The sequence below is a fragment of the Sus scrofa genome, chromosome 8, assembly GCF_000003025.6.
Source record: "Sus scrofa isolate TJ Tabasco breed Duroc chromosome 8, Sscrofa11.1, whole genome shotgun sequence".
Taxonomy (NCBI): domain Eukaryota; kingdom Metazoa; phylum Chordata; class Mammalia; order Artiodactyla; family Suidae; genus Sus; species Sus scrofa.
This window is the reverse complement of record NC_010450.4, coordinates 33396022-33420337: the sequence shown is the minus strand read 5'-3', so window position 1 is coordinate 33420337 and position 24316 is coordinate 33396022. Positions and strand designations below refer to the sequence as shown.

The 24316-nt window shown below is 42.3% G+C and overlaps 1 protein-coding gene across 1 annotated transcript in view; it reads left to right on the top strand.

Annotated features, from left to right (window-relative positions):
• The window catches only part of ATP8A1 (ATPase phospholipid transporting 8A1), a 252807-nt gene that overhangs the window by 216962 nt on the left and 11529 nt on the right, over positions 1-24316 (top strand). The window contains 3 exon segments of the mRNA XM_021101159.1: positions 20311-20399; positions 21216-21253; positions 21256-21307. Of these exon segments, the coding sequence (XP_020956818.1) occupies positions 20311-20399; positions 21216-21253; positions 21256-21307 (179 nt within the window).

Genomic DNA, 24316 nt, shown 5'->3' with positions numbered 1-24316 from the left:
GTATGTCTTTTTTTTTTCATTTTTTTGAGTTTTATTGAGATATAGTTGATTTACAATGTTGGGGTAATTTCTGCTGTGCAACAAAGTGATTCAGTTATACGTATTTCAATCAAGAATATAGCCAAATAGGAGTTCCCGTTGTGGCTCAGTGGTTAACAAATCCGACTAGGAACCATGAGGTTGTGGGTTCGATCCCTCGCCTTGTTCACTGGGTTAAGGATCCGGCGTTGCCATGAGCTGAGCTGTGGTGTAAGTTGCAGATGCGGCTTGGATCCCTGCGTTGCTGTGGCTCTGGCATAGGCCGGTGGCTACAGCTCCAATTGGACCCCTAGCCTGGGAACCTCCATATGCTGCGGGAACGGCCCCAAAAAATGGCAAAAAGACAAAAAAAAATAAAAAAGAATATAGCCAAATAGGAGTTCCCGCTGTAGCTCAGAGGTAACAAACCCAACTAGTATGCATGAGGATGCGGGTTCAATCCCTGGCCTCACTCAGTGGGTTAAGGATCTGGTGTTGCTGCGAGCTGTGGTATAGGTTGAAGACAGCTTGGATCCTGCATTGCTGTGACTGTGGTGTAGGCCGGCAGCTGCTGCTCTGATTGTACCCCTTAGCCTGGGAAATTCCGTATGCCATGGGTGCAGCCCTAAAAAGACAAAAAAGAAAAAAAGAATATGGCCAAGTATATAAATGTGAAAATTTTATTTGTGTGCCAATAGTTATATCTCTGTGTGTGTGTATAATTGGCCAGTCATCTTGTATAAAACTTATTTGTTCATCTGTTAACTTTCATAGTAATACAGTGTTGTAAATATCAGGATAAGTACAAATATTAGCATTCCCTGGCTTGCATGCTTTACATAATCCATGTAATGAAACACAGCCCAAGGCGTCCTCCAGAATATAACACTCTTTGAAGGATTCCTGGTATGGTAGTAAGGTAACTTTCTGTTGCCGCCACCAATAGGGTTCTAGGTGTGTCACTCGAAGACTAGACTTCAGTTCTTTCCTGTGTTGATTTGGCAACAGTTCCCTCCAAAACTAGATAATTAAAGATGTATGTTTGGGTGGTCCAGGGCCTATCAAGGGCCTCCGGCATGATACAGCATTAATGAAGATGGAGCAGTCAGACTGGACATAGCAGTCCCATTCCCCCTTCCTGGTTGAGGTGACATTCTGAAGGATGAGGCACTATGTGGTTTTAAAAGGCGTTGACACAATAGAGAAGTTCTTCAAAAAGACAACCAAGATCTGGAAGAATAACACCAGAACTACCTGAGGTGTATTGAACACTTCAAGTATCTTCTATGCATTCATTCCACTGAATCAACAAGTCTTTGTTGAGATGCTTCTGTGGGTCGAGCATGGTTCTAGGCACTGTGGATTCATTAGCGAATAACATAAAACTCCCTGCCCTTCTCAGCTTTTCTGCTGGAAGGAGACACACGAAGTAATTGTGAAACATATAGATAGATACACGTGTTACAGAGAAGAACACAGCAGGCAAAGGAAGCTGAAAACCATGATTTCCATAGTTTCTCGTAGAGCCTTGTAGCTTTCACTCGTGGTCAGATAGCGAGCCTTTGGAGGGCCCGAGAGAGGAGTGTGATGATCTGACTTACATTTTTGCAGCAGGACTATGATTTCTGAGTTAGGAACTACTTCAGAGGTTATTGCAATAACCCAGGCCAGAGGCAATGGTGGCTTGGGCCGGGGCGGGGGGCGCCAGCGGTAATAATGGTCTGAGTCTGAATCTAGTTTGAAGGTAGAGCTGATAGGATTTGCTGACAGATTGGATCTGAGGAGTGAGAGGAAAAGAGGTCAAGGAGGACGCCACCGGGTGGGCCGTGACCCTCAGGAGCTGCATGTCCTCAACTCACCAGGTCCTCCCAGCAGACTTGTTACCATACCCATTTTACAGATGAGGAAGTAGAGGCACAGAGAAGTTAAGTACCCCATCTGGTACCTCACCGATGCTAAGTGACAGAGGTACGATTGGACCTAGCTACCTGGTCCAGAGTCAGCTGCCTTAAGCACTGCCTGGTACTGCTCCTCTGATCGTAGTTATTCAGAGGACTCTGTTGTGTATAATCTGGAAATCAGAAGTCTGAAGGGACCCCTTGCTTGTATTTCAAGGATCAGATGTGTGAGCCCTGTGTTCTCTTTTCCAGACAGCACTGCCTCCTCCATGCTTCTTTCCTCTGGGGGCATTTTGGTGGTCCTAGTCTTCCTCCATCCATCCTCCGCACCCAAGCCACCCCGCCGAGATACTCGTACTCCACCGCCCCTTCATTTCTGTACTGATTTGCTCTGACATACAGTGCAGGCCCCTAGTACCCCATCAGTGTTAGCTGAGGGATCGTTGAGGAAATATTTTGTCCTTGCTTGTTTGTTTTGAGCAAACACCTGAAAAATGGTGGAGTAGAGCTGACAGAGAAGCTATTTCAGCTAAAGTAAGGACTTGCTGGGAGTTCCCTTCGTGGCTCAGTGGTTAATGAATCCGACTAGGAGCCATGAGGTTGCGGGTTCGATCCCTGCCCTTGCTCAGTGGGTTAAGGATCCGGCGTTGCCATGAGCTGTGCTGTAGGTCGCAGACGCAGCGCAGATCCCGAGTTGCTATGGCTGTGGTGTAGGCCTGCGGCTACAGTTCTGATTCAGCCCCTAGCCTGGGAACCTCCATACGCCATGAAAGCAGCCCAAGAAATGGCAAAAAGACAAAAAAAAAAAAAAAAAAAAAAAAAAAAAAAAAGAACTTGCTGACATCTGGAGATCTCCACAGTGTAGCAAGTTCCCCCAGCTCATTTAACCAACCCTAGTGCCAGCCACTAGGGTACTTAGCAGAGCCTCACTCGTCTGCACCTGCAAAGCTGCTTCCAGCTCCTGAGATTCACATTGTCCATGGACTTCTTTTCACTGTGCTCTCGCCAGAGGAACATCTTAAATGTTGAAGGGCACAGATTGTCTGCCCTAGTGAGTTGTTTTTTTGTTTTTTTTTTTTTTTTACATTTTAGGGCCACACCTGCAGTATATGGAAGTTCCCAGGCTAGGGGTCGAATCGGAACTGCAGTTGCTGGCCTACACCACAGCCACAGCCACACCGGATCTGAGCTGCGTCTGCGACCTACACCACAGCTCAAGGCAATGCCCGATCCTTAACCCACTGAGCAAGGCCAGGGATCAAACCCACATCCTCATGGATACTAGTCAGATTCCTAACACGCTGAGCCACAGCAGGAACTCCTTCCCTAGTGAATATCAATTGGAACTCGAGATACAAATTACACATGAGTTAGGCATCTTATAAGTATGGGTCTCATGCGTCTATAATCAGCTTGGATGCATACTCATATACAGATCAAGACGGTATAGTCATTTTCAGTTTGCATCCTTGATTCATCTTTGCAGCCCCTATCTGAAGACAGAGTCGGTCTCTCAATGTGTTGAAAGAAAATCCTTGTTCACAAAGAGGGTGAGAGAAGGGAACTAACATTTGCTGTGCACCCTCTGTCTTCTCCAGGCACCGGGTTGAATCCCAGGCATTCCTTGTTTCATTTACATCTGTATCGCAGACCTTTGTGGTAAGCAGAGCACTAGCAAGTGACCCAGAGAATTCATCCCAGGTTTTCTTCTCTTATCCCATTGGTTGCTCTAATATCCTGAGGAACCAAATAACTTCTCATTAAGACCCATTCCTGTTCCTTACTCCCAGATGGGAACTCTTCTCATTGCAGCCACTTTCCCTGCCTTCCCTTGAGTTTGTTGATGTCTCTGCCCTATGCTGGCCAGATATAAAAGTGTTCCCATCTCTTTTTAAAAGTTCCTAGATGTTTAATTCTCCCTTTTCAACACTCGCCTAACTCCTTCCACGCATTTATAGAAATGCTATTTCCTTTCGTATCCTAGCCGCTCATGTCTTCTTAACAGCAGGATCAGCATATATATAATACCCAGCTCATTAAATATATATATGTGAAATTGAAAACCCAATCATCCCACATCATCAGAGAATGTAGAATTGCCACTCTGGTGACAATAGGGCCTCATTGACTGAGAATCAGTCACTGTCATAAGCACTTTTCATGTCTTCACTCACTTAACATTGTGAGCATTTTACCGCAACACTGGGAAGTCGTTCCTATTACACATTTCACTGACACAGAGTGGTTAAGTAATTTTCTCCAGGTCACACAGCTTGTAAGTATCTGAGCTGCAGCTGAAACCCAGCCCATCTTTCCCCTGAGCCACCGTACGCACTGTTCCCTCTTCCTTTACATTTCTTCTCTTACTGTTTCCTTCCTCTGCATTTTTCTCCCAGCCTTATCAACTTTATTAAAGGTATAAATTCCTTTTAGTGTCAGTGCCCCAATCAGAGTACTTCCATCTGGTTGGTAAACTAAGCCGTCCCTTATGTGCATATGATGTTTCCATCTTCAGCTATGCTCAGCTGCCTGTACTACTGATCCGTAGTGCTTTTCACAGCATTACATCCTTCCTTTCCCCTGCCTTCGGCACATTCTGCCTGCCTAAAGTTACTAGGAATCTACCCCCCCCCCCAAAATATCAGAGCATTCAGGGCAGACTTCAATTACTCCAGCCGCAGCCGGAGGGGGCTATTCTAAGTTGGTGGGTAGGGTATTGCCTTTTGGGAAACTACCTTCCTATAGTCTTGTTTCCATTACAGTAATCCTGCCTCTCTGCCCTTAAGAATGATTCAAATGATAATGATTAGCAGGTATCCCAGGAGTTCCCAGAATCTCTGGAGCACTGGGACGCAGGTTCAGTCCCCAGCCCAGCACAGTGATTTAAGGATCCACAGCTGCAGCTGTGGCTTAGGTAGTAACTGTGGCTCAGATCTGATCCCTGGCACGGGAACTCCCTATGCCATGGGCAGCCAAAAAGACAAAGAAATAAAATTGTAAAAAAAGGAAAAAAACGCACAGCTATCCCAGTACCACAAATGATTGAAAGATCTCACTATTAAAAAGGAATGACAGAGTTCCCATCATGGCTCTGCAGAAACGAATCTGACTAGTATCCATGAGGATGCAGGTTTGATCCATGGCCTCTCCCAGTGGATTAAGGATCCAGCGTTGCCATGAGCTGTGGTGTAGGTCAAAGATGAGGCTCAGATCCCAAGTTGCTGTGGCTGTGGCTGTGGTGTAGGCTGACAGCTGTAGCTCCGATTCAACTTCTAGCCTGGGAACCTCCATAAGCTGTGGGTTTGGCCCTAAAAGGACAAAAAAAAAAAAAAAAAAAAAAGGAATGACCACATCAGGGTAAAAGGAGAGTGGATTCTACAAAGGTGGAAATGCAACAACAAGACATTATTCAGGAAAGGAAAATTAAGCGAAAGTAGCATGACAGGCTTGGCTGTGACTTTAAATATGTCGCTGTCTTCCTCTCCTCTCACAAATATGGTTGTGATTTAAGAGGAGGACTTTTTTTTTTTTCAGACCTGACTTGTATTTTTTCACACCAGTACAACAATTTATGGGGCAAGGTAGGCCCTGGGGAGAAGTGCTATGTTATATAAACATATGCTGGCCTGCTTTTCCAACTTGAATAGATGATGTTCCTGGGTTTTTTTTTTTTTTTTTTTTTTTTTTTGAGTTTCCAGGAGAAGATATTTTAACCACTATGATTAGTGCAGCAGATTACAAATTTAAAAGCAAGCTACATCAAGGATCATTTTGTGTCACGATTAATGCCAGAAGCGTAGTATCGGCAAAGCTTTTCAGGGAATGTATGGCAGCCCTGTAGACACACGCTGTAAAGTCTTCCCAAGCGCCATCTGGTTCTGCTCTCCCTGGCCTGAGGGATCTATAAAACTACTGAAGGAAATTGAAGTTAAGGAACGAGCATGTGTTTTACAGAATTTCAGATCTCTTGATTGAGGTTTGTAAAGTCTCTCTGAAAAAACAATAAAAATCTTTGTTGAACCCTTTAGTGTCACCCCAGTAGGAAAGGTATTAATAAACTGCATTCGTGATATGATTTTCCTAAATTGTGCTCTTGCCCATTTTGCCACCATAATGAATTACTTTACATATGAGGAATTTCCTGGTTTTAAATACAGCCTTATTCATCTCTCAGCTTTTAATTACCTAGATAGCATGTAATAATTTATTGGTCACAAGGCCAGCCCTTGCAGATAGGGTGGGGCAGTGTTATGATATGAAGGAGGTTCATCCAAGATTACTGTGTTTAGCCAAGTAGCCTGGGGGGAACAACTACCCTAAACTCCGTCAGATGTTCTTCAATGGGTCAATGGTTGGGATCCCATCCAGTGAAACATGCCATTGGTCCCTGTCCTCATGACCCTGACGGTGAATGAGACTGGCTGCCTAACCCCTTCCAAGCCCGTTTTGTAAAGCCCTGTAGTGATGCTGAGGTGCAAAGAGAGGCATGGATAGGACAAATGTCGTGGCACATCAGGATGGTGGCATGCATTGTAGAGTCAGAGCTCTCTTGAGAGTCACTATGAGAGCTCCATGGCTTTTTGTAGACACAGCACCTTTTCCTATACCACAGAGCAAATATATATTGAGTGTCTAAGGTCTGTGTGTTTCAGGCTCTGTGTTAGGCAGGAGAGGGTACAGAGAGGAGGAGAATTGGTCGTTGGCCTTGAGGATCTTGTTTTTTAATGTTGAGGTGTCAGTGTCATAAATAGGAGGGAGGACGTGGTGCACCCCAAGTGCCCTGTTGGTGAGCCAGGCATGGAAAGCTGAACAAAGCTGCTCTTAGTACAGCAGAGATTTGGCTCTTTTCTAGGGTCAATTCATTCTCCCGTTCATTCATTCCATAAGTATGTGTTGAGTGCTTCATCAGTTCTAGGCACCGTGTCTAACCCTAGGTAATAGGTTAGTTAGGCAAGATCCCCATTAACGTTTAGGTTGAGGGAACCAGGGTGGAAGGGTTCCAGGGAGGAAGACCCAGTCCCTAAGTCAGTTAACAAATGACTAAATAACAAATGACTGAAGCAAATGTCACAAAGTGATGGTAGGAAAACAGGGTGATATGATAAGAGATAGGACTTCAATGGCTGCTCCAGGAAGGTCTTTTTGAAGAAAGGACACTTAGGCTGAAACTCAAATGTTGCAGAGATGCTTTCATGAGAAGAAGAGCATTTCCGGGCTCAAGGAACAGCCTGTGCCCAAGCTTTAAGGCAGGAATGAGCCTGATGGGTTCAGAGACTAAAATGTCAGTGTCTTTGGAGTAGAGAGAGTGGGAAAGAGTGCTATAGTTGGAGATGGGCAGAAGGAAGATCAATCCTCCAAGCTCAGTACTCTAGCTCATAAGACCAGTACAGCTCATTTTTGAGTTGCATGCCAGGGAACAATCAGAAATGCTCATAAAAGAAACCGTGAATGTCACCGTGCAGTCTGCTTCAATAAAGCTCATAATTGGACCCAATTCTTGCATTCCATGATACAGTAAGAAAAAGAGATCTTCAATGAGGTCAATAGCTACTTGGATCCAAGTTATCACTTAGGCTCCCTAGCATGTATCATGCAAAGCTAGTTATTTTATGGCATTTTTGGATGTTAAAAAAAAAAAAAAAAAGAAAACTGACTGTGGACTAAAGTAACTGTGACTAACCATTTCTCTCTCAAATGAAAAAAGTCCAGTAGAAGCAGGTAGTTCAGGACCAGTGTGGTAGCTGCACAATCAAGGACCAAATTTCTTCCACCTTGCTGCACTGCCAACCTTAGTATACTTCCTCATAGCCCAAAAGGGCTGCTGAAGCTCTAGCCATTTTACCAACATTCCAGCCATCCAGAAAAGAAAGAAGAATTAACCTTTTCCCTTTGAATTTCTTCCCTAGACATTGCCCACCACATTTTCACTTAGCTCTCTTTAGCCAAAAGCTAGTCATATGGCCATACCTGCAATAATAGACCCAGAGGAATATAGTCAGAACTAGAGGACAGAATGTCCAGCCAAGGTTCAAGTGGTTGCATGTAAAAAAGGGAAAGGAAATTTATTGGGGGGCAACTAGAAGTCTCTGCCATGGAAGTCAATAGTTCTTTTACACCAGCTATCTGTCAGCTTTTCTATGTCTTTTCATAGGTAAAGTCTTTGTGAAATTTTGAGTTTTTAAAATATAGTTTCCTAAAGCAGATGGTAATTAGGTGACATAATGAAGTGTTACTTAATGTTACGGTGATAATTTGTAATCTATAAATGTATCAAATCAACACATTGCACACCTTAAACTTACATAATATTATAATGTCAACTATATCTCAATAAAGGTGTAAACATTTTTAAAGAAAAAAATTACTACAATCTGAACTACAGGTCACAGATTGAATTACTAGTATCAAACAGTAATCAAACAATTGATGCTTTATAAGATGGTTAAGAAGATAAAACACGGAACCACCACTAAATTACAAAAACCTGTAAGAATAATATAACAAACATATTGAGCATTGAGGTCAGGTGCAACTTCTCCAGTATCATCAGAACACTTTAGAATTATATTTCTCATAATAAAAAGAATATTTTGTTTATAATTTTGTCCTCATTTTTCTGGTACTTTAAAGTTTTTTAAATAGCACAGTAAAGAACGTTAAAATAGGAGTTCCCGTCATCGCACAGTGGTTACTGAATCCAACTAGCAACCATGAGGTTGCGGGTTCGATCCCTGGCCTTATTCAGTGGGTTAAGGTTCCGGCATTGCCATGAGCTGTGGTGTAGATCGCAGACGTGGCTTGGATCCTGCCTTGCTGTGGCTCTGGCGTAGACCGGTGGCTGCAGCTCCAATTCGACCCCTAGCCTGGGAACCTCCACATGCCTCAGGAAGCGGCCCTAGAAAAGGCAAAAAGACCAAAAAAAAAAAAAAAAAAAAAAAAACCCATTAAAATAAAACAAAGCAAAACAAATTCTGTTCTTAATTACTTTTACTGTTGTGGGAATTATATCCCTAGAAAATAAAGTTTCAGAACCGTCAGTTTCTAGTACTCTTGATTCCTTTTTAAAAAGACTTAAAATTTTGCATATTCAGTTCTCAGCATATATTGATACACAGTCAAATGTTACTTAAAAAAAGTTAACTTCTGGAGTTCCCATTGTGGTGCAGCGAAATGAATCCGACTAGGAACCATGAGGTCGTGGGTTCGATCCCTGTCCTCGCTCAGTGGGTTAAGGAAACGGTGTTGCCGTGAGCTGTGGTGTAGATCGCAGACATGGCTCAGATCTGGTGTGGCTGTGGCTGTGGCTGAGGCTGGCAGCTGCAGCTCCGATTCAACCCCTAGCCTGGGAACCTCCATATGCCATGGGTGCGGCCCTTAAAAAAAAGAAAAAGTTAACTTCTGCTTGATCCAGGTCCCAACTAGCTCTTCTCCATTTCCTTTGAACATCTCTTGAAATCATTTATTTTCTCATTACTCCATTTGCCACAGGGTGGAGGGTGCAGATGCAAAAGTTGTTTCTTGCATCGTACAGCTAAATTGAATTGGTTTGGAATCTCCCAGGACAATCACTCGTTCCTCACCACCAGCGGGAAATGTCCAAGGGGAAAAAAGAAAGCACATAAACACTGTGAACTGGCATCTATCAAATTTGCATATTTTCTAAGATTTTCTTTTGTTTGGAACAATTTGCATAATTTCTGAGATTTTTGTTTGTTTGGGATAATCCAAGCCAAGGGTTTTCTTTGTCTCTGAGTAATCAAGAGCTTCTGGTAATAATTGCAAACATATTAGGGTTTATCCGAAACACCCTCCTCCTTAGTTGTTTTCTGGGTGTTCTGCCTTGTCTATTTTTATGGAGAAAGTAATAATTCATCCTGTATAAGAGCCCAATTCAGCTGAATTCAACTGAGATTTATAGAGTGTCTGTGCTTCAGGACCTATACTGGATGTTAGTGGATCAAAAGTTTAAAAAAAAAGAGAGAGTCCTTTTGAGGACCTTGAGTTGTGAGTAAACCAACAGGTCAACATATCATTAAAATGTAAGATGCTAGCTATTATGATCAGAATGCACAGGGGCCAGCAGAGAAGAAGGCTCTCAACCCCCAGGCTATAGTTTGGAGAGTTTACAAAGGTTTCTTGGTACTGCTCTTCCCCACACTGTTCAGGAAGGCAAAGGAAAGAAGGAAGGGCTTTCCACGTTGAGAGCAGCCCATGGGTAGAAGGAGTTTGGGTTTGCTAAGGGAGGGAATGGTTGGGGCTCAAATTGAAAAATTTAGCAAAGACAAGGTCTCAGAAAGTCACCTAAATGTCTTTAACATCATTACTTTAAGCCATGGAAGATTGCTTTTCACTATGAAATACACAGTATTCCAGAAAGTACCTGAGGCCATAGAATACAAATTTGGGTCAGAGGACATGATACATAAATGCTAGTAATAAACTAGTAGTGATGAAAAACATTTTTTATGTTTCGGCATGAATGAATATCACATAATGTAATTGAAAATTTGTAAGAATTCTTTTGAGCTAAAATAAGACGTCAAAGACCTTTCTCAATGATAAGCACCAAAATAGGGAACTGGGCATGTGCATTCCTCTGTCTTTGGGTTTTATCAGAGGGAAGTTTTGAGCCTCACTACCCAAGATGTGCAGCCATTGAAGACTTTCAGGTGAAGTTCACCTCCTCAAGTCAAGTTCCTGTCAGCTTGAAATTTGTCTCTGGCTAAAGCGCAAAGTGATGAATTCACTACCGAGTGTTGAATGATGCTTAGGTACCTCTGAGTTCAAGCCCATGCCCGGGTACCATAACGAATTCACAGAAAGAGTTAAGACTCTAAGAGAGGCTCCCATAACTTAGCTGTCACACCATGGTGTTTCCCAGAGCTTGGACACATAGACGCTTTAAAGAAACCGTTGCAAGTTTAAAGTCAAATAACACAGTATTCAATTATTTGAAAGCAGAGTTATTTGGATGAGCTGATGTCAAGTTTCCATACATCAGGGGAAGTGTTGCCAGAAGACACAATTTTGATACAGTTAAAAACATTCTACTTACATAACATTGATATCTTGTCCTAAATATGTAAATGTTATCCTTGTGGATTTCAGCTTTCAAGGTACTAAAGACTAACATTGTATCTCAGGGTGGGTGAATCAGCTCCTCCAGCCCCCTGAGAAAGGGGGCTCCAGCAGGAAATACCCTATGGGTCACTGAGTTTGGAAGAGGTGGGACTGAAAGTGAAATATAGCAACAGAGAACCTACCTTTTCCAAAGAACCATTCCACTGATACAGCAGAAACAAAGCATTGTGGAGCAGTAGGGAGGGAAGAGCCACAACTTGGTGGGAAAGATCCAAAAACTTTGCCTGAAAAGAAACAATACCTGCAAACCCGACGTCGAGCACTGATTTATTTTTTTCTCTTGGTGAAAATGATTTCCTGAAGAAGATGCTTCCAGAGGAGACCAGAAGGGTTCACTGGAACATCAGAGGAGGCCGACGTCAAATGATCGCATAACTTGGTAGATGGCACGGAACAAAGATAAGTGGGAGTCGTGCGGCTCGAGGGTCACAAAACCACATCACAGTACAGACCATCTCTGAAGAGTTGCTCTGCTGAGATGTTTCAAAAAGCCATAGCCAGAAAGAACAATTAAGTCCTTGGCCGACACCACCTCTGACCAAATCCCAAGAAACACATAATAGAATATATAAGCTCTATGTCATAGAAGCTTTTGGAGTTTTTCTCCAAAACTTGCTAACTCCCTTGGAAAAGCCGTAAATCTTCAAAGATGAAGAACCCTCCTACACAAAGAATATTGGACCTTCTCATCCACAAGAGAGACTTAGACTATATGTGTATGGTTAACTGGGAGAAAACTAGAAAATGTGACCAAACTGAGAGAAGTAATTTAAAATTGAGTTGTCTGTATAAACATACCATGTCTCTGAATAAGAGGACCATTCTTGAAGCATCACTTCTTCCCAATCAGAGAACCATATAGGGGAAAAGAAAATACATCTTCTCCTTGTGAATATCATCTAGCCTAGGAAAATAATACTAAATGCAAAAAAAAAAAAGAGGTTCTGGTGTGACCTTAGTGATATCATTTAGCCAGGTACCATTCAGTGTCTGTTCCTCAAAAGCCTTACAACTCCAGCATGCCCACAGTGACAAGCACGTGTTGGCCCACAGTTTTCCCTATGTTCTTACACAGTCTTCACTTTCTGATTCATCTGATGACTGGAAGTAGGAAGTTGCCATAAACAAAGTGCCCTCCTGGAATCACATCCACCCCCTGGCTAGCTGTAGTCTCGGCCTGTTTCTCTGAATGCCTCTCATATCAGTAAAAATTGATCTTTCTGCTTTTTTAAATAAAATTCATCATAAAAAGTTTTCAATTAAATGATTAGGTTACAGTCATTAAACTTTGCAAAAAAGAAAAGTAGAGAAAACAACAGCTTCACGATCAAAAGGTATCATATTAGTCTTTTCTACCCTGAATTTGTGTAGTTATCTTTTTTTTTCCTAGGGCCACACCCATGACATATGGAGGTTCCCAGGCTAGGGGTCGAATCGGAGCTATAGCCACCGGCCTACGCCACAGCCACAGCAACACAGGACCCAAGCTGGGTCTGCGACCTATACCATGGCTCCTGGCAACACCAGACCTTAACCCACTGAGCAAGGCCAGGGATTGAATCTGCATCCTCAAGGATGCTAGTAGGGTTCGCTAACTGCTGAGCCACGACAGGAACTCCTGTGTACTTATCTTTGACTAGGTCATTTATTCTTTTAACAAATACGTATCAAAGGATGATTCTGGTTTCTGGAGATACAGCAGTGAACACAAGAGAAAAGGCCTGCCCACAGGAGCTTCCATCCTTGAAAGGAGAGAAAAGCAAAGACAAGGATATCCTAGAGCACATGGTTGGGGAGCACTGGGGAGACCTGTGGTGCAGGAAGAAGGGTGGGGTGTCCTGCCTTGGGCGTGGGGCGCTGTTTTCAGGTAGCATGGCAAAAGATGCCTTTTGAGAAGTGGGGTGCACAGGACCTGTGGCTGCCTGGAGGAAGAGAATTGCAGACAGCAGAGGTGGACAAGTGCAGAGACACGGAGGAGGCCAGTGTCTGGAAGCAGAGCAAGGGAGGGAGAGAGTGAGCAGTAACAGGATGGGATAGGTGGGGTCTCTTGGGCAAATCCTGCAGCGCCAGGAGGCAATTGTAAAGACTCACTTAGACTCTTAGAGTCTGGGGGTGGGGAGATGGAGCAGAGAGGTCAGCCTGGCTTTCCTTTTTTTTTTTTTTTTTTTTTCCCTCTTTCAAATGCACCCACAGCATATGAAAGTTTCCAGGCCAGGGATCAAATCCAAGCTGCAGGTGCGACCTATGCCACACCTGTGGCAATGCCAGATCCTTAACCCCCTGCACCACAGCGGGAACTCCCCAGCCTGGCTTTTTAAGTGATTGCTCTGGGTGTTCTGTTAATAGTATGCTGTGGGAACAGGGAGAAGAGAGAGGGGCTTGTGATAAGGCTTATGGGATCCAGACAAGAGACAGCAGGAGCCAGGGTGGAGGGGCTGTGAAATAGAGTCTGGATTTAAGGAGAACAGAGTTTTGTCTTAGAATCATCTTAATTTTAAAATTGATTTTGGAATTCCCGTCGTGGCTCAGTGGTTAACGAATCCGACTAGGAACTATGAGGTTACAGGTTCGATCCCTGGCCTCTCTCAGTGGGTTAAGGATCCGGCGTTGGCGTGAGCTGTGGTGTAGGTCGCAGATGCGGCTCAGATCCTGCATTGCTGTGGCTGTGGGGTAGGCCAGCGGCTACAGCCCTGATTTGACCCCTAGCCTGGGAACCTCCATATGCCGTAGGAGCGGCCCTAGAAAAGGCAAAAGACAAAAAAAAAAATTGATTTTATTTGATAAAATAGATCTAACTTACTAATTATCATTTTAACTATTTTTAAATGTGGGGTTCAGCGGTATTAAGTGCATTCACAATGTTGTGCAACGGTCACCACCATCTACCTCCAGAACTTTCTCATTTTCCCCAACTGGTGCTTGGACCCATTAAGCAATAACTCCCCTATACCTCTTCCCCCCAGCCCCTGGCAACCACTGTTCTACTTTGTGTGTCTGAATGTGACTATGCTTGGTACCTCTTGTAAGTGGAATCACATAGTATTTGTCCTTTAGTATCAGGCTTATTTTAGCCTAATGTCTAAAGCTAAGTATTTAGCATCATGTCCTCAGGGCTCATCTGTGTTGTAGCATGTATCAGAATATCATTCCTGGAGTTCCCATCATGGCTCAGTGGTTAACAATCCACTAGGAACCATGAGGTTGCAGGTTCGATCCCTGCCCTTGCTCAGTGGGTTAAGGATCCATGTTGACGTGAGCTGTGGTGTAGGTTGCAGACGCGGCTCGGATCCCACGTTGCTGTGGCTGTGGTGTAGGCCAGCTGCTATAGCTCCATTGACCCCTAGCCTGGGAACCTCCATATGCCAAGAAGTGGCCCAAGAAATGGCAAAAAGACAAAAAAAAAAAAAAAAAAAAGCTTATATAAAAAAAATTTAAAAAGAATATCATTCCTTTTTAAGGCTGAATGATATGTATAAGCTGTATTTTGCTTATCCATTCATCTGCTGGTGTTGTTTCCACTTTTGGTTATGAATAATACTGCTGTGAACATTGATATGTGGATTTTCTTTCTTTCTTTTTTTTTTTTTTTTAAGTAGAGCAGATCAGATGTCCCAATGGATGGGAAGTGCAGTCTGAGAGCAAAGGCGAAAAAGATTGACTTCTAAGGTTTTTGGCCAGAGCCAAGCTAGAAGGATAAAGTTTGTCCTTACTGAGACTAGGAGACTGGGATTTTTATATTCTTCTTATTTCACACAGCAAAATATCCATGTTGTATAATTAAGAAAAGTCATCGTTAATGCGGGTATGAGACCATCCTTCTCTTCATGCTCATTCTACATCCTTCTCCACCCCCCCCCAAAATTGTTACTTCCAGTTATCATACTTTTCCTGGATTCACCAAAATATTTCTGTGGGTTCAAAAGGGGGAAGGGCAAGGTAATTAACATACTTAGGTTTTAATACATGTCACTCACCTTTTGTAACAGAAAAGATGACCTCCATTGGAAAAGGATGTTAGGGAGTTGGATCAAGCCCTCCTCCCCGCTCCCCAGATCACATAAATATCTAGATACAACTGCTCCAGGATAATCCATGCCAGACACAAGAAAGCCAAGCAGCATCTCAGGAGCACAGCTCAAGACTCTAGTGTTTTTTGATTTTAATCTCTCTAAACATGGTCTGTAAGACCTTATTCAGTCAACAGTCATTTATGGAACACCTGCTTGGTGGTTAAGCACTTGCATTGGGAGAATTCATCAAGATAAGACTTCTTACTCTTGCAGGGATTATGACCTGTAGCTGGCACATGGGTAGTAGTTACCAGCCAATGGAAGAACAAAGTAGGCTCAGCTAACCCAACTCAAGAAAGGAAGTGACATCTGATGTGAAAATTGAAGCACAAACGAGAGTCACAGGTACAGGGGCCCAAGGACTTCCTTTATTCAGTGCCTTTATTCAGTCAGCTTCCTAATAGTTACCGCCTGTGAACAGCATCTTTAGTAGCCCAGACAATATCTTTCCTGGAGACACACATGTACTTAACCAGCCACATGGATTCTATCAGTTTACACCACTGTCTGACTCTGTTTGTTTGTTTGTTTGTTTGTCTTTTTAGGGCCATAGCCAAAGCATGTGGAATTTCCCAGGCTAGGGGTCAAATCAGAGCTACTGCTGCTGACCTACACCACAGCTCATGGCTGGATCTTTAATCCACTGAGCAAGGCCAGGGATCAAGCCCATGTCCCCGTGGATACGGGTCTGGTTCATTACCACTGAGCCACAATGGAAACGCTTTCCTGTTTAAAAAAAAAAAAAAAAAAAAAAAAAAACTGCAATGAATATTTGCCTTCCCCAAAATGAGTTCCATGGGCTGTTAGTAAGCAGTATATGGGAAAAGTGTTCCATGGCCAGGAAATACATTTTGGAAGCTTTGGTTTTAAAAACTGGGGTTCTTTATTGTGCTTTCTCATAGCCTTAAATAGGCTGCTCTGGGCTGTGACTCTCCAGGACCGGGGGAGGCTCTGGTTGGTTTATACCTTTCCTAAGCTTTGGGCCATGACGGGCTGTTACAGGAAGGGCTTTCACAACGAGTGACCACAGAACAGTTTGTGGGATACTAACCTATAGGCAAAAGCTGTATGGAATTTCAACACCTAATTCTAGAAATTGAAATATCAAATTAAGGGGAGTGAATGTTTGTGTTCTTAATGCCTGTCAATTACCCTTCCCAAAGGCAAGTGCACTGCAGATGGGTTTAGAAATGACCTGTTTCACCGTACCCCGCCCTTCCCCCACCATGATCAAGTGTTTAAATCTGATCTAACTGGGTAATGTTTCTGTGACCGCAGAGAAACTCAGCACTTTCCCGGTTCTTGATTCCTTGCTGCTTCTTTTGTGAATACCTTCCTGGGTCTATTGCCAACCTCTTGGGGTCTTAGCTATTCTTATGAACCTAAGGGGTCTATTTTTATAGTGAGGTGTTAATGCTGAATTTCATATACTTATTGCAGCTGTTTTCCTGGGTTTTCATTTATCACTTACTTTTTTATGTTCTTTTTGAATATGTGGAACTCGTACATTTTCATAGATCAGTTCTTCAAAGCATTTACTTTTATAGTGGTTTTTTTTTCACTGTTTTTAAGCTTAGAAAGTCCTTATATAAAGTTTTATCTAGATACTTAACCACTTCTTGGCTTTTTGTTGTTATTAACGTTACCTCTTAACCCCTCTGGTATTTATAGTAATTATCTTACTGTCCTCCCCCGACCCTGAAAAAGAATTAACCATGTTTTCTGAATAATTTTTACAGCACTGTTTTCTGGATAATTTCCCTTCCATATTAATACATTGTGTCCATACAGCCTTAATAATTTTAGGGGAAAAAATCATTTATCTCCATTTCCTAAATTAGCAAATTGAGATGAATGGCATTTTATTAGGGTTCAGTTACTTGGCCAGGTTCAGTCTTGCGAGGAGCATATATTGTGATGTTAATGTGATGAAAACCATGACATTTATAAACTTACACTTAATTTGATGTTGTGATAAAAAATTTCCTTCCTTGAAGCTCCTGGGAGAGATCACTAAAAAAGAACACAAGACTAGAGTGTTTAAAGGAATTTGAAAATTAAAATGAAGAAAGAAATGTTAGCCATCAGCATTAGTAATAAAAGCAGCCACTTTATAAACACGATTGCTTTAATTCTTACAATCCACTTTCCAGCTGAGGAAGCAGAGACTCAGAAGTGACTTTCCCCCCAACTCTCAGAGCAAGGACAGACAGACCCAGGACTGTTGCCAGAGCTGTTTATCACCAGCCCTGCATCAACTGGGGTTCATGTTTTAGGACTCCCCAAAGGGTCTTCTTATTTAGATAGCGGCTGTCTTTGACCTAGGAAGCTGCCTCCTAGCGCTCCACTCCCAAGTTTATACGGGAAAAGGACGGGCAGGTTTAAGAAGCGCATGGCTGGAGTTTTGCAGGCAGGTAGCACATCGAAATCCTCTCTCCTCCAAGACTGAACTTCACCTGGAAGACCCTGCAGGTGAAGAAGTAAGAGTCCCTCTCTCTGGGGGAACGTGGGTGCCAGGGGCTCACCCCACTGTGGGTCAGAAGGTAAGCTCGCTTATCTGGTCAAGCCCCTAGGCTCGCTAATGGCACCTGGGCTAGGATTTTCTCAAATGTTCTCTTTCTGCCGGTTCGCAGGGACATCGCAAGACTCGCCCTCATTCCTCGGCCGCCGCTTTGCCTTTTCAGGCAGCGACGGTTCAGTTGGGAAGCCCGCGCGGCCTGATGCTCAGGCAGCATCGCCCTGCAGACAAGCAATTGTTTGTTCCCAGAGCAGGGCCTGTGCCCTCCTCTTTACTGGCTTTGCAGCTTCCCTCGGCTGATCTTTTCTCAAGTCCCCCGGGAGCCACTTTTGTGGCAGATTCCTTTAGGTTTCACAGGGCCTCGAGGAGGGGCGGCGGGGCCGCTTGGCACGGCCCCCCAATCTCCCACGTTAGGAGCGGTTTGCAAAAGGCGCGCGGAGGGAGCCGGAGGCCAGCCCGGAACAGGCTGCTCCTGTTACCGCATTGTCTGCGGGGTCCGCGTCCTTTCCCAGCCGACCTGCCTGCGAGCGGAGAGATGTGAAAAGTTAGAGACAAAAATGGTCCCTGCAGAGTGAGGGGGAGCTTTCTTGCACAGAAAGGAAGGAAATACCTCTGTGGGATTTTATTTTTCCCCCCCTCTTCATCCAAAAAATACAAAGAGACTCTCTGTCTTTAATGCGAATGTCGGCTTTAAATCTTTTAGGTTTGGATTAACTCGGCAAGAGAAAAAAAAAATCTGACAGGCTTTCAGATATGACGCAGAAAAACTTTTTTCCCCTCAATTCAGGGCGTTCATTTGCAAAAGCCAAAGGCCAGTGGACTGAATAGTGGGCGCCAGTGTCTCGTCATCGTTAACATCACAATGGTCAGAATTAGCGGCTGTTTCCCCCAGCAGACTTTTAATACAAGGTGGCAAAGGCAAGACTGAATCTTTCTTCTCTCCACCGCCCGCACCCCCCCCCATTAAAAGAGATTAAAATTAAACCGGGTAAACGTCTGATTTTCAGTTACATGACCTAGAATCTTATCTTACCTTTCCCTCCCTCCCCCCGGTGTAAAAAAAGAAACGTGGCATTTCGCAGTCATTGCCTTCCTCAAAAGCTTCCTTCCAACCAGACAAAACCCACCGACTTGATGGACATTTCCTATTACACCGTTATTGTTGGTTTTCGCTATTGAGGATGTCAGCTACCATGTCCAAGATCATGTTTGGCTTATAAAATAAAATGACTTTTATGTGAATATCTTTCGTCCTGGTGGTGTCTAGAAAGTGGGTGCTGTTCCATTGAATCCACGTGGCAACATTATGTTCTGAAATTTGGGGCAATAGCGTGTTTTTATTTTAAATGTGTTCAGAGTTCTTTCTTCCTGGATAGGGAAAAAACGGAGTATCCTTGCACTGGGAGTCTCTGCCACTAAGCTGGTGTTAATGTAGGGAAAAAAAAGTTTTTTAATTGCAGCTCCTAGTCTTCTGTTGAGAGTCAAGAGAACAGGTAATTGGAAACATAACTTAAATGTATCATCTTTATATTTGATAAGGATGGATTGATGAGGACTAATTGTGAAACTGCCCATACGGATTAAACTCTAGATCATTTTTAATTCCTGACCCAAAATCTGGTTTAAAAAAAGAATGTCTTGTGTGATTCTTAGCTGGATGTAAATGTGCATGCATTAGTTGGCTACTTTTTATTGGATTAAAATAGTTATTACCAATTTACTCTTGATAAACAGACTTTAAGCGAAACAAAATAGTCCTCTTGATTTTCTGATAAGACACTATTCCATTTAAGCTCTGGGTAATCAAATTACATTTTAAAGGGATTTTTTATAATAGTTGCAAGTAAGTAATATAATTTATTAATTTCTAAATTATAGAATCATTTTTTTTTACAACCCAAAAGACTCTGATATAGTATTTGGGGATTTAATGCAAAAGAATGAGTGAAGTTATTTTAATACACTTTTATTTGTATTTTGCATGCCAGATATTTTGTTTGACTTTAGCAATAACAGGATACACCCAAACCAGTGATGTAAATCTTTGAACAAAAATTAATATTATGCCTACTTAGTATCAAATTTATTTTTCATAAATACCTTAATTTGTTTATACTCATGATTTGTTTTTCATAAATACCAATAATTTGTTTATATTCATGATTTATGTGGATGATCTTTTAATGTTGCATAATATTTTAGAAAAGTAAAGGTAATTTTTGTCTACCAGAAATTGTAAATTCATTTCCTAATTACCATTGATTTTACATGATGTATTTTAAGAGAATTTAATCCAGAGTGTGTTGGAAGTTTGCTCAAAAAGATTGGTTTTTATATCCTAAGTTATAAAAAAAGGCCAGAGTTTATTACTCTATGTATTGCTCACCATAATAAAAATTTCACATACAAATAGGACAATGTATGGCACCTGATAAAACTTTGCTGTATAGCTACTTGAGAGAAAAAAAGAAATGTAGCAAATGCATTTTTTTTAAAATTTGGCTTTTAATTCTAAATATTTCCCAAGTTTGAATTCAGAGTTATTTTATGCCCTTATTCAGAGTGAGATTCTTCAAATGATTCTTCTTCAGATCATACAAACACTAAACATGAATGATGTATTTCTTGGTTTTTAAAGTAATACTGTTTCTGGTGCTTTACTCAGGCAGCCATGCTGTTCAGTTCCGGGGTCTTTTGGATGGGCCTGCTATTTATCCCGGTGGCATCTTTGCTTCTTGATGTGGTGTACAAGGTGTAAGTATAATACTCTCAGATTTCTCTAGCGGTAATATCAACTCCAGTGCAGAGCTTACAGAACAGGAAATAGTAATAGTCATTAATTCTGCATAAAATAAAGAAGAAAGGAACAATTGAGGAACTGGAAAACTAAATTAGTTTGAAAGATTCAGCAGAAGTTAAACAGGTAACTTGAGTGAACATTTTTATTAATCAGTCTAAAAAAACCTACCCAAGGTGGGAGAAAATATTCTATTATCTCCAGACACATAAACATAGTGTGTTATCTTCAAACACATAAACGTGTGTGTGTGTGTGTGTTTAGCAAACATTGGTGAAAGGAAATTTTTTGCTTGCCAGATTCTAAATATGTATAAATACAGAATAGAAGAAATTCTAACGTTACTAATCTTTCTCAAGGCTTGTAAGTTTTAAAATGTTATCTCTTCTCACAAAAAAAAAATATATATCGTTAAAGTTATATGGTGCTTATTTGGTAACTATGAACGTTTTAATATGATAAACTTAAACCATTTATTTTATGACCATTGTTTCTATAATTATATGAATACCCCAAATTACTATATTTTTAAATTTTTTTATTTTTTAAAGTTTTACTGACGTATAGTTGATTTACAATATAGGGACAATTTCTGCTGTACAGCAGAGTGATTTGGCTGTACATGTCACACATCCTATAATTTTTAGAGTCTATGGAAAAACTGCTGCTTGTACTCTGGTTACTATTGTACTTATCAGCAGATGATGAAAACTGGTTTCATAAAGTCTTAAATTTTCACACAAATACTTCTTTTTTTTTTTTTTTTTAAACAGTGTCAAGAGGACTGCTTTTAAAACATTAGTAGATGAAGTTCAGAGCTGGAGGCAAAATCTCAAGACCCAGGAGCAGTTGTGCTTGGAAAAAGGTAAAATACCTAGTGAACTTTAAATTTTCCTAGTGAACTTTAAATTTTTCTTTCGCTAGTGGTTAGAGGTAGCCATCCAGCTTGTAGTTCTCAGTTAACGTGGAGCTAGCAGTGTCACTGACAGATTTTTGAAATCAGGGAGATGCAGATTCAAATCAAATCTCTCTTCACTAAGATGTATGTGACCTTAGCCAAGTTGCTGGGTGCTACCGAGCCTCAATTTCCTCATCTGCAAAATGGGTGTGATAATCCCTCCTTCACGACTAGTTGTGAGAATTGAGTAAAATACTGTCAACAGAGCAAGTAGCGTGCCATCTAGTGCTTAATGAGCACTAAAGAAATGGTAGTTAAAAATAGTATTGTCTTGGAGTTCCCCTTGTGGCTCAGTGGTAATGAACCCTCTAATATCCATGAGGACACGGGTTTGATCCCTGGCCTTGCTCAGTGGGTTAAGGATCCGTGTTGCTGTGAGCTGTGGTGTAGATCTGAGACGTGGCTCAAATCCTGCGTTGCTGTGGCTGTGACATAGGCTGGCAGCTGCAGCTCAAATTCAACTCCTCACCTGGAAACTTCCATATGCCACAGGTACAGCTCTAAAAAATAGCAAAAAAAAAAAAACCAAAAATAGTGTTTCTTATTAAACTGAAAAAAAAAATTGAATTAGTATCCATAATGCAATAGACTGTAATCAAAACCATAGCTTGACATAAAGTAAACTCTCCCACAATTACTTTTGGGGCTCTGTGCCTTGTTAGGAACTGACCTGGGCATATGTCTGTCACATATGAAGTGAGTTCTGACCTCCAAGTCCTCTTCCTCACCACTGCTCTCTTCCCTCAAGAAAGCAAAGTGAAGAACCCTAATCAAACTTAGGTAATTCACAAGGCATGATAAAATGAAATTAAGATTATTTGAAAGCACTCTATAATGAAACACAATTATGAAGATACCAGGAGTTTCTTCTTTCTCTCTCTCATCACACTCAAGTGAGCTCAAGTTTTGTCTCAGCCCTCGGAAATGTTTTGCCCTGGTCTGTGTCACCTTCTCCAGACTCGCTTTTGTTACTGCCTCAGTTTGGCACAGTGGGGGAAGTGTCAGACTGGGAACTCGGGCTGAGACCTTGACTTCCAGCCCCCTCTCATGCTCATTAGGCTGAAGGGGCACGTCACACATCAGCCTGTGCCTCTCTTCTAGAAACAGCAGCACTGACACCACATGCCAGATGCTACACGTACCACTCGCTAGATCCTATCGCATCGGACCCCTGTAACAACCTGTGCAAATCCATCATCCCCCTTTTCTCCAGATGAGGAAACTGGGGCTTAGAGAGACCAAGTTTTCAAGGTCAAAAGTGACCACCCTGGGCCTTGGGCCCATGTCAATCGATCCAGGAGCCCCTGCTGCTAGCCACACATTCTTCGATCTCCTTTTGCTGCGTTTCAAGAACCTGGGAGATCACTGCCACTAACGTGACAGTTCGTAACCTCTCCGAGCCGGTGTCCCTGTGTTGTGACGGGCTGAAAACAGGCACCTTCAGGCTTACAGGTGTAGCTCCTCCTCCCCCACCATCCCCGCATCTCCCGGTCTGTACATTGATTCCATCGCCTCAGTAAATGTTTTTTCTCTTTTTCACTCTAGCTGTAAAAAAGGATGTGGTAAGCGTTCTAGCTCACAAAATTGTGAATAAAACCACTTATTCACAATTATTAGGGAAAGTCCATGATAGTACTATTACAACCCTTAGTGAATGTCTCCTATGTGTATGTTAATCAAACTTAAGCCCCTCCGTGGGATATTGGTTTCCTTCGTTTATAGGTGACTTCAACAATTCATAAGTCAGGCTGAGGGGGTCGATGTGATGACCTCTGACCTCGGGGTCCTAAAGAGTCAATGAATCTGTGATATGTGCAAATCTTTCCATTGGATAAGTCAGAGAGCCTAAAAGAAAAGAAGTGAACTCCATCATAAATGACCACCAGCTTCTCCATAGAAAATGCATCAGATAAATTTCTTGCTGTTGCTGAAATAGCCCCCATTTGCCTGAAATAGCCATTCAGCTTAAGAACTCAGGACTGTGTTAGTTGTTAGCTAAATACCACAAACAAAAAGCTCTAGTGTGGTACGTGCCCCCCGTTGCTTCCCATCGGGATCAGAAGGATGGTGATGGTTAGGAGGGCCGTGGTATCTTTCTGCTAAATGATAGTTAGAGGATGGAGGAAAAAAAAGATCTGTGAGAGGAGAAAAGTAGCAACTAGTTGGAAAAATCTTCACACTAAACTACATTCTAAGGCAGTGTAGAAATTGTCAGACTGGAGTTCCGTCATGGCTCAGTGGTTAACGAATCTGACTAGGAACCATGAGGTTGCGGGTTCGATCCCTGGCCCTGCTCAGTGGCTTAAGGATCCGGCATTGCTGTGAGCTGTGGTATAGGTTGCAGACTCGGCTCAGATCCCGCGTTGCTGTGGCTCTGGCGTAGGCTGGCAGCTGCAGCTCTGATTAGACCCCTAGCCTGGGAACCTCCATATGCTGCGGGAGCGGCCCAAGAAAATGGCAAAAGGACAAAAAAAAAAAAAAAAAAAGAAAGAAAGAAAGAAAAAGAAAAAGAAGAAATTGTCAGACTGATTTTATTCACAGAATTATTTCAGAAACCTGTGTCAAATTTCAACATATTAGCTGATTTCTTCCACATTGTTCCAAGAGGGAGAAATGGTGATTTCTGTGTCTTCCAGTGACACCAGATTTCCTTTAGTGCCAAAACGCCATGTGATTTTATGCCTCCCAGTCTGCAGATGCTATTTATTCCCTTGTGGAGAGCTGATACTCTCTTAGTACAGACTGGGTAACCCAATTCCCAAAACCCAGTCCAATCAACTTTTTACAGATAAAATCACTTCTTACCCTGCTATCTCAGTATTTTGTTCATTCTTCTGTTTTTACATTTGTTGCATTGTATTAGAGCGTATTTGTTTGAGCTCCTTGTAGGGGAGCAGAGGGCCCTCTTAGTTGTAA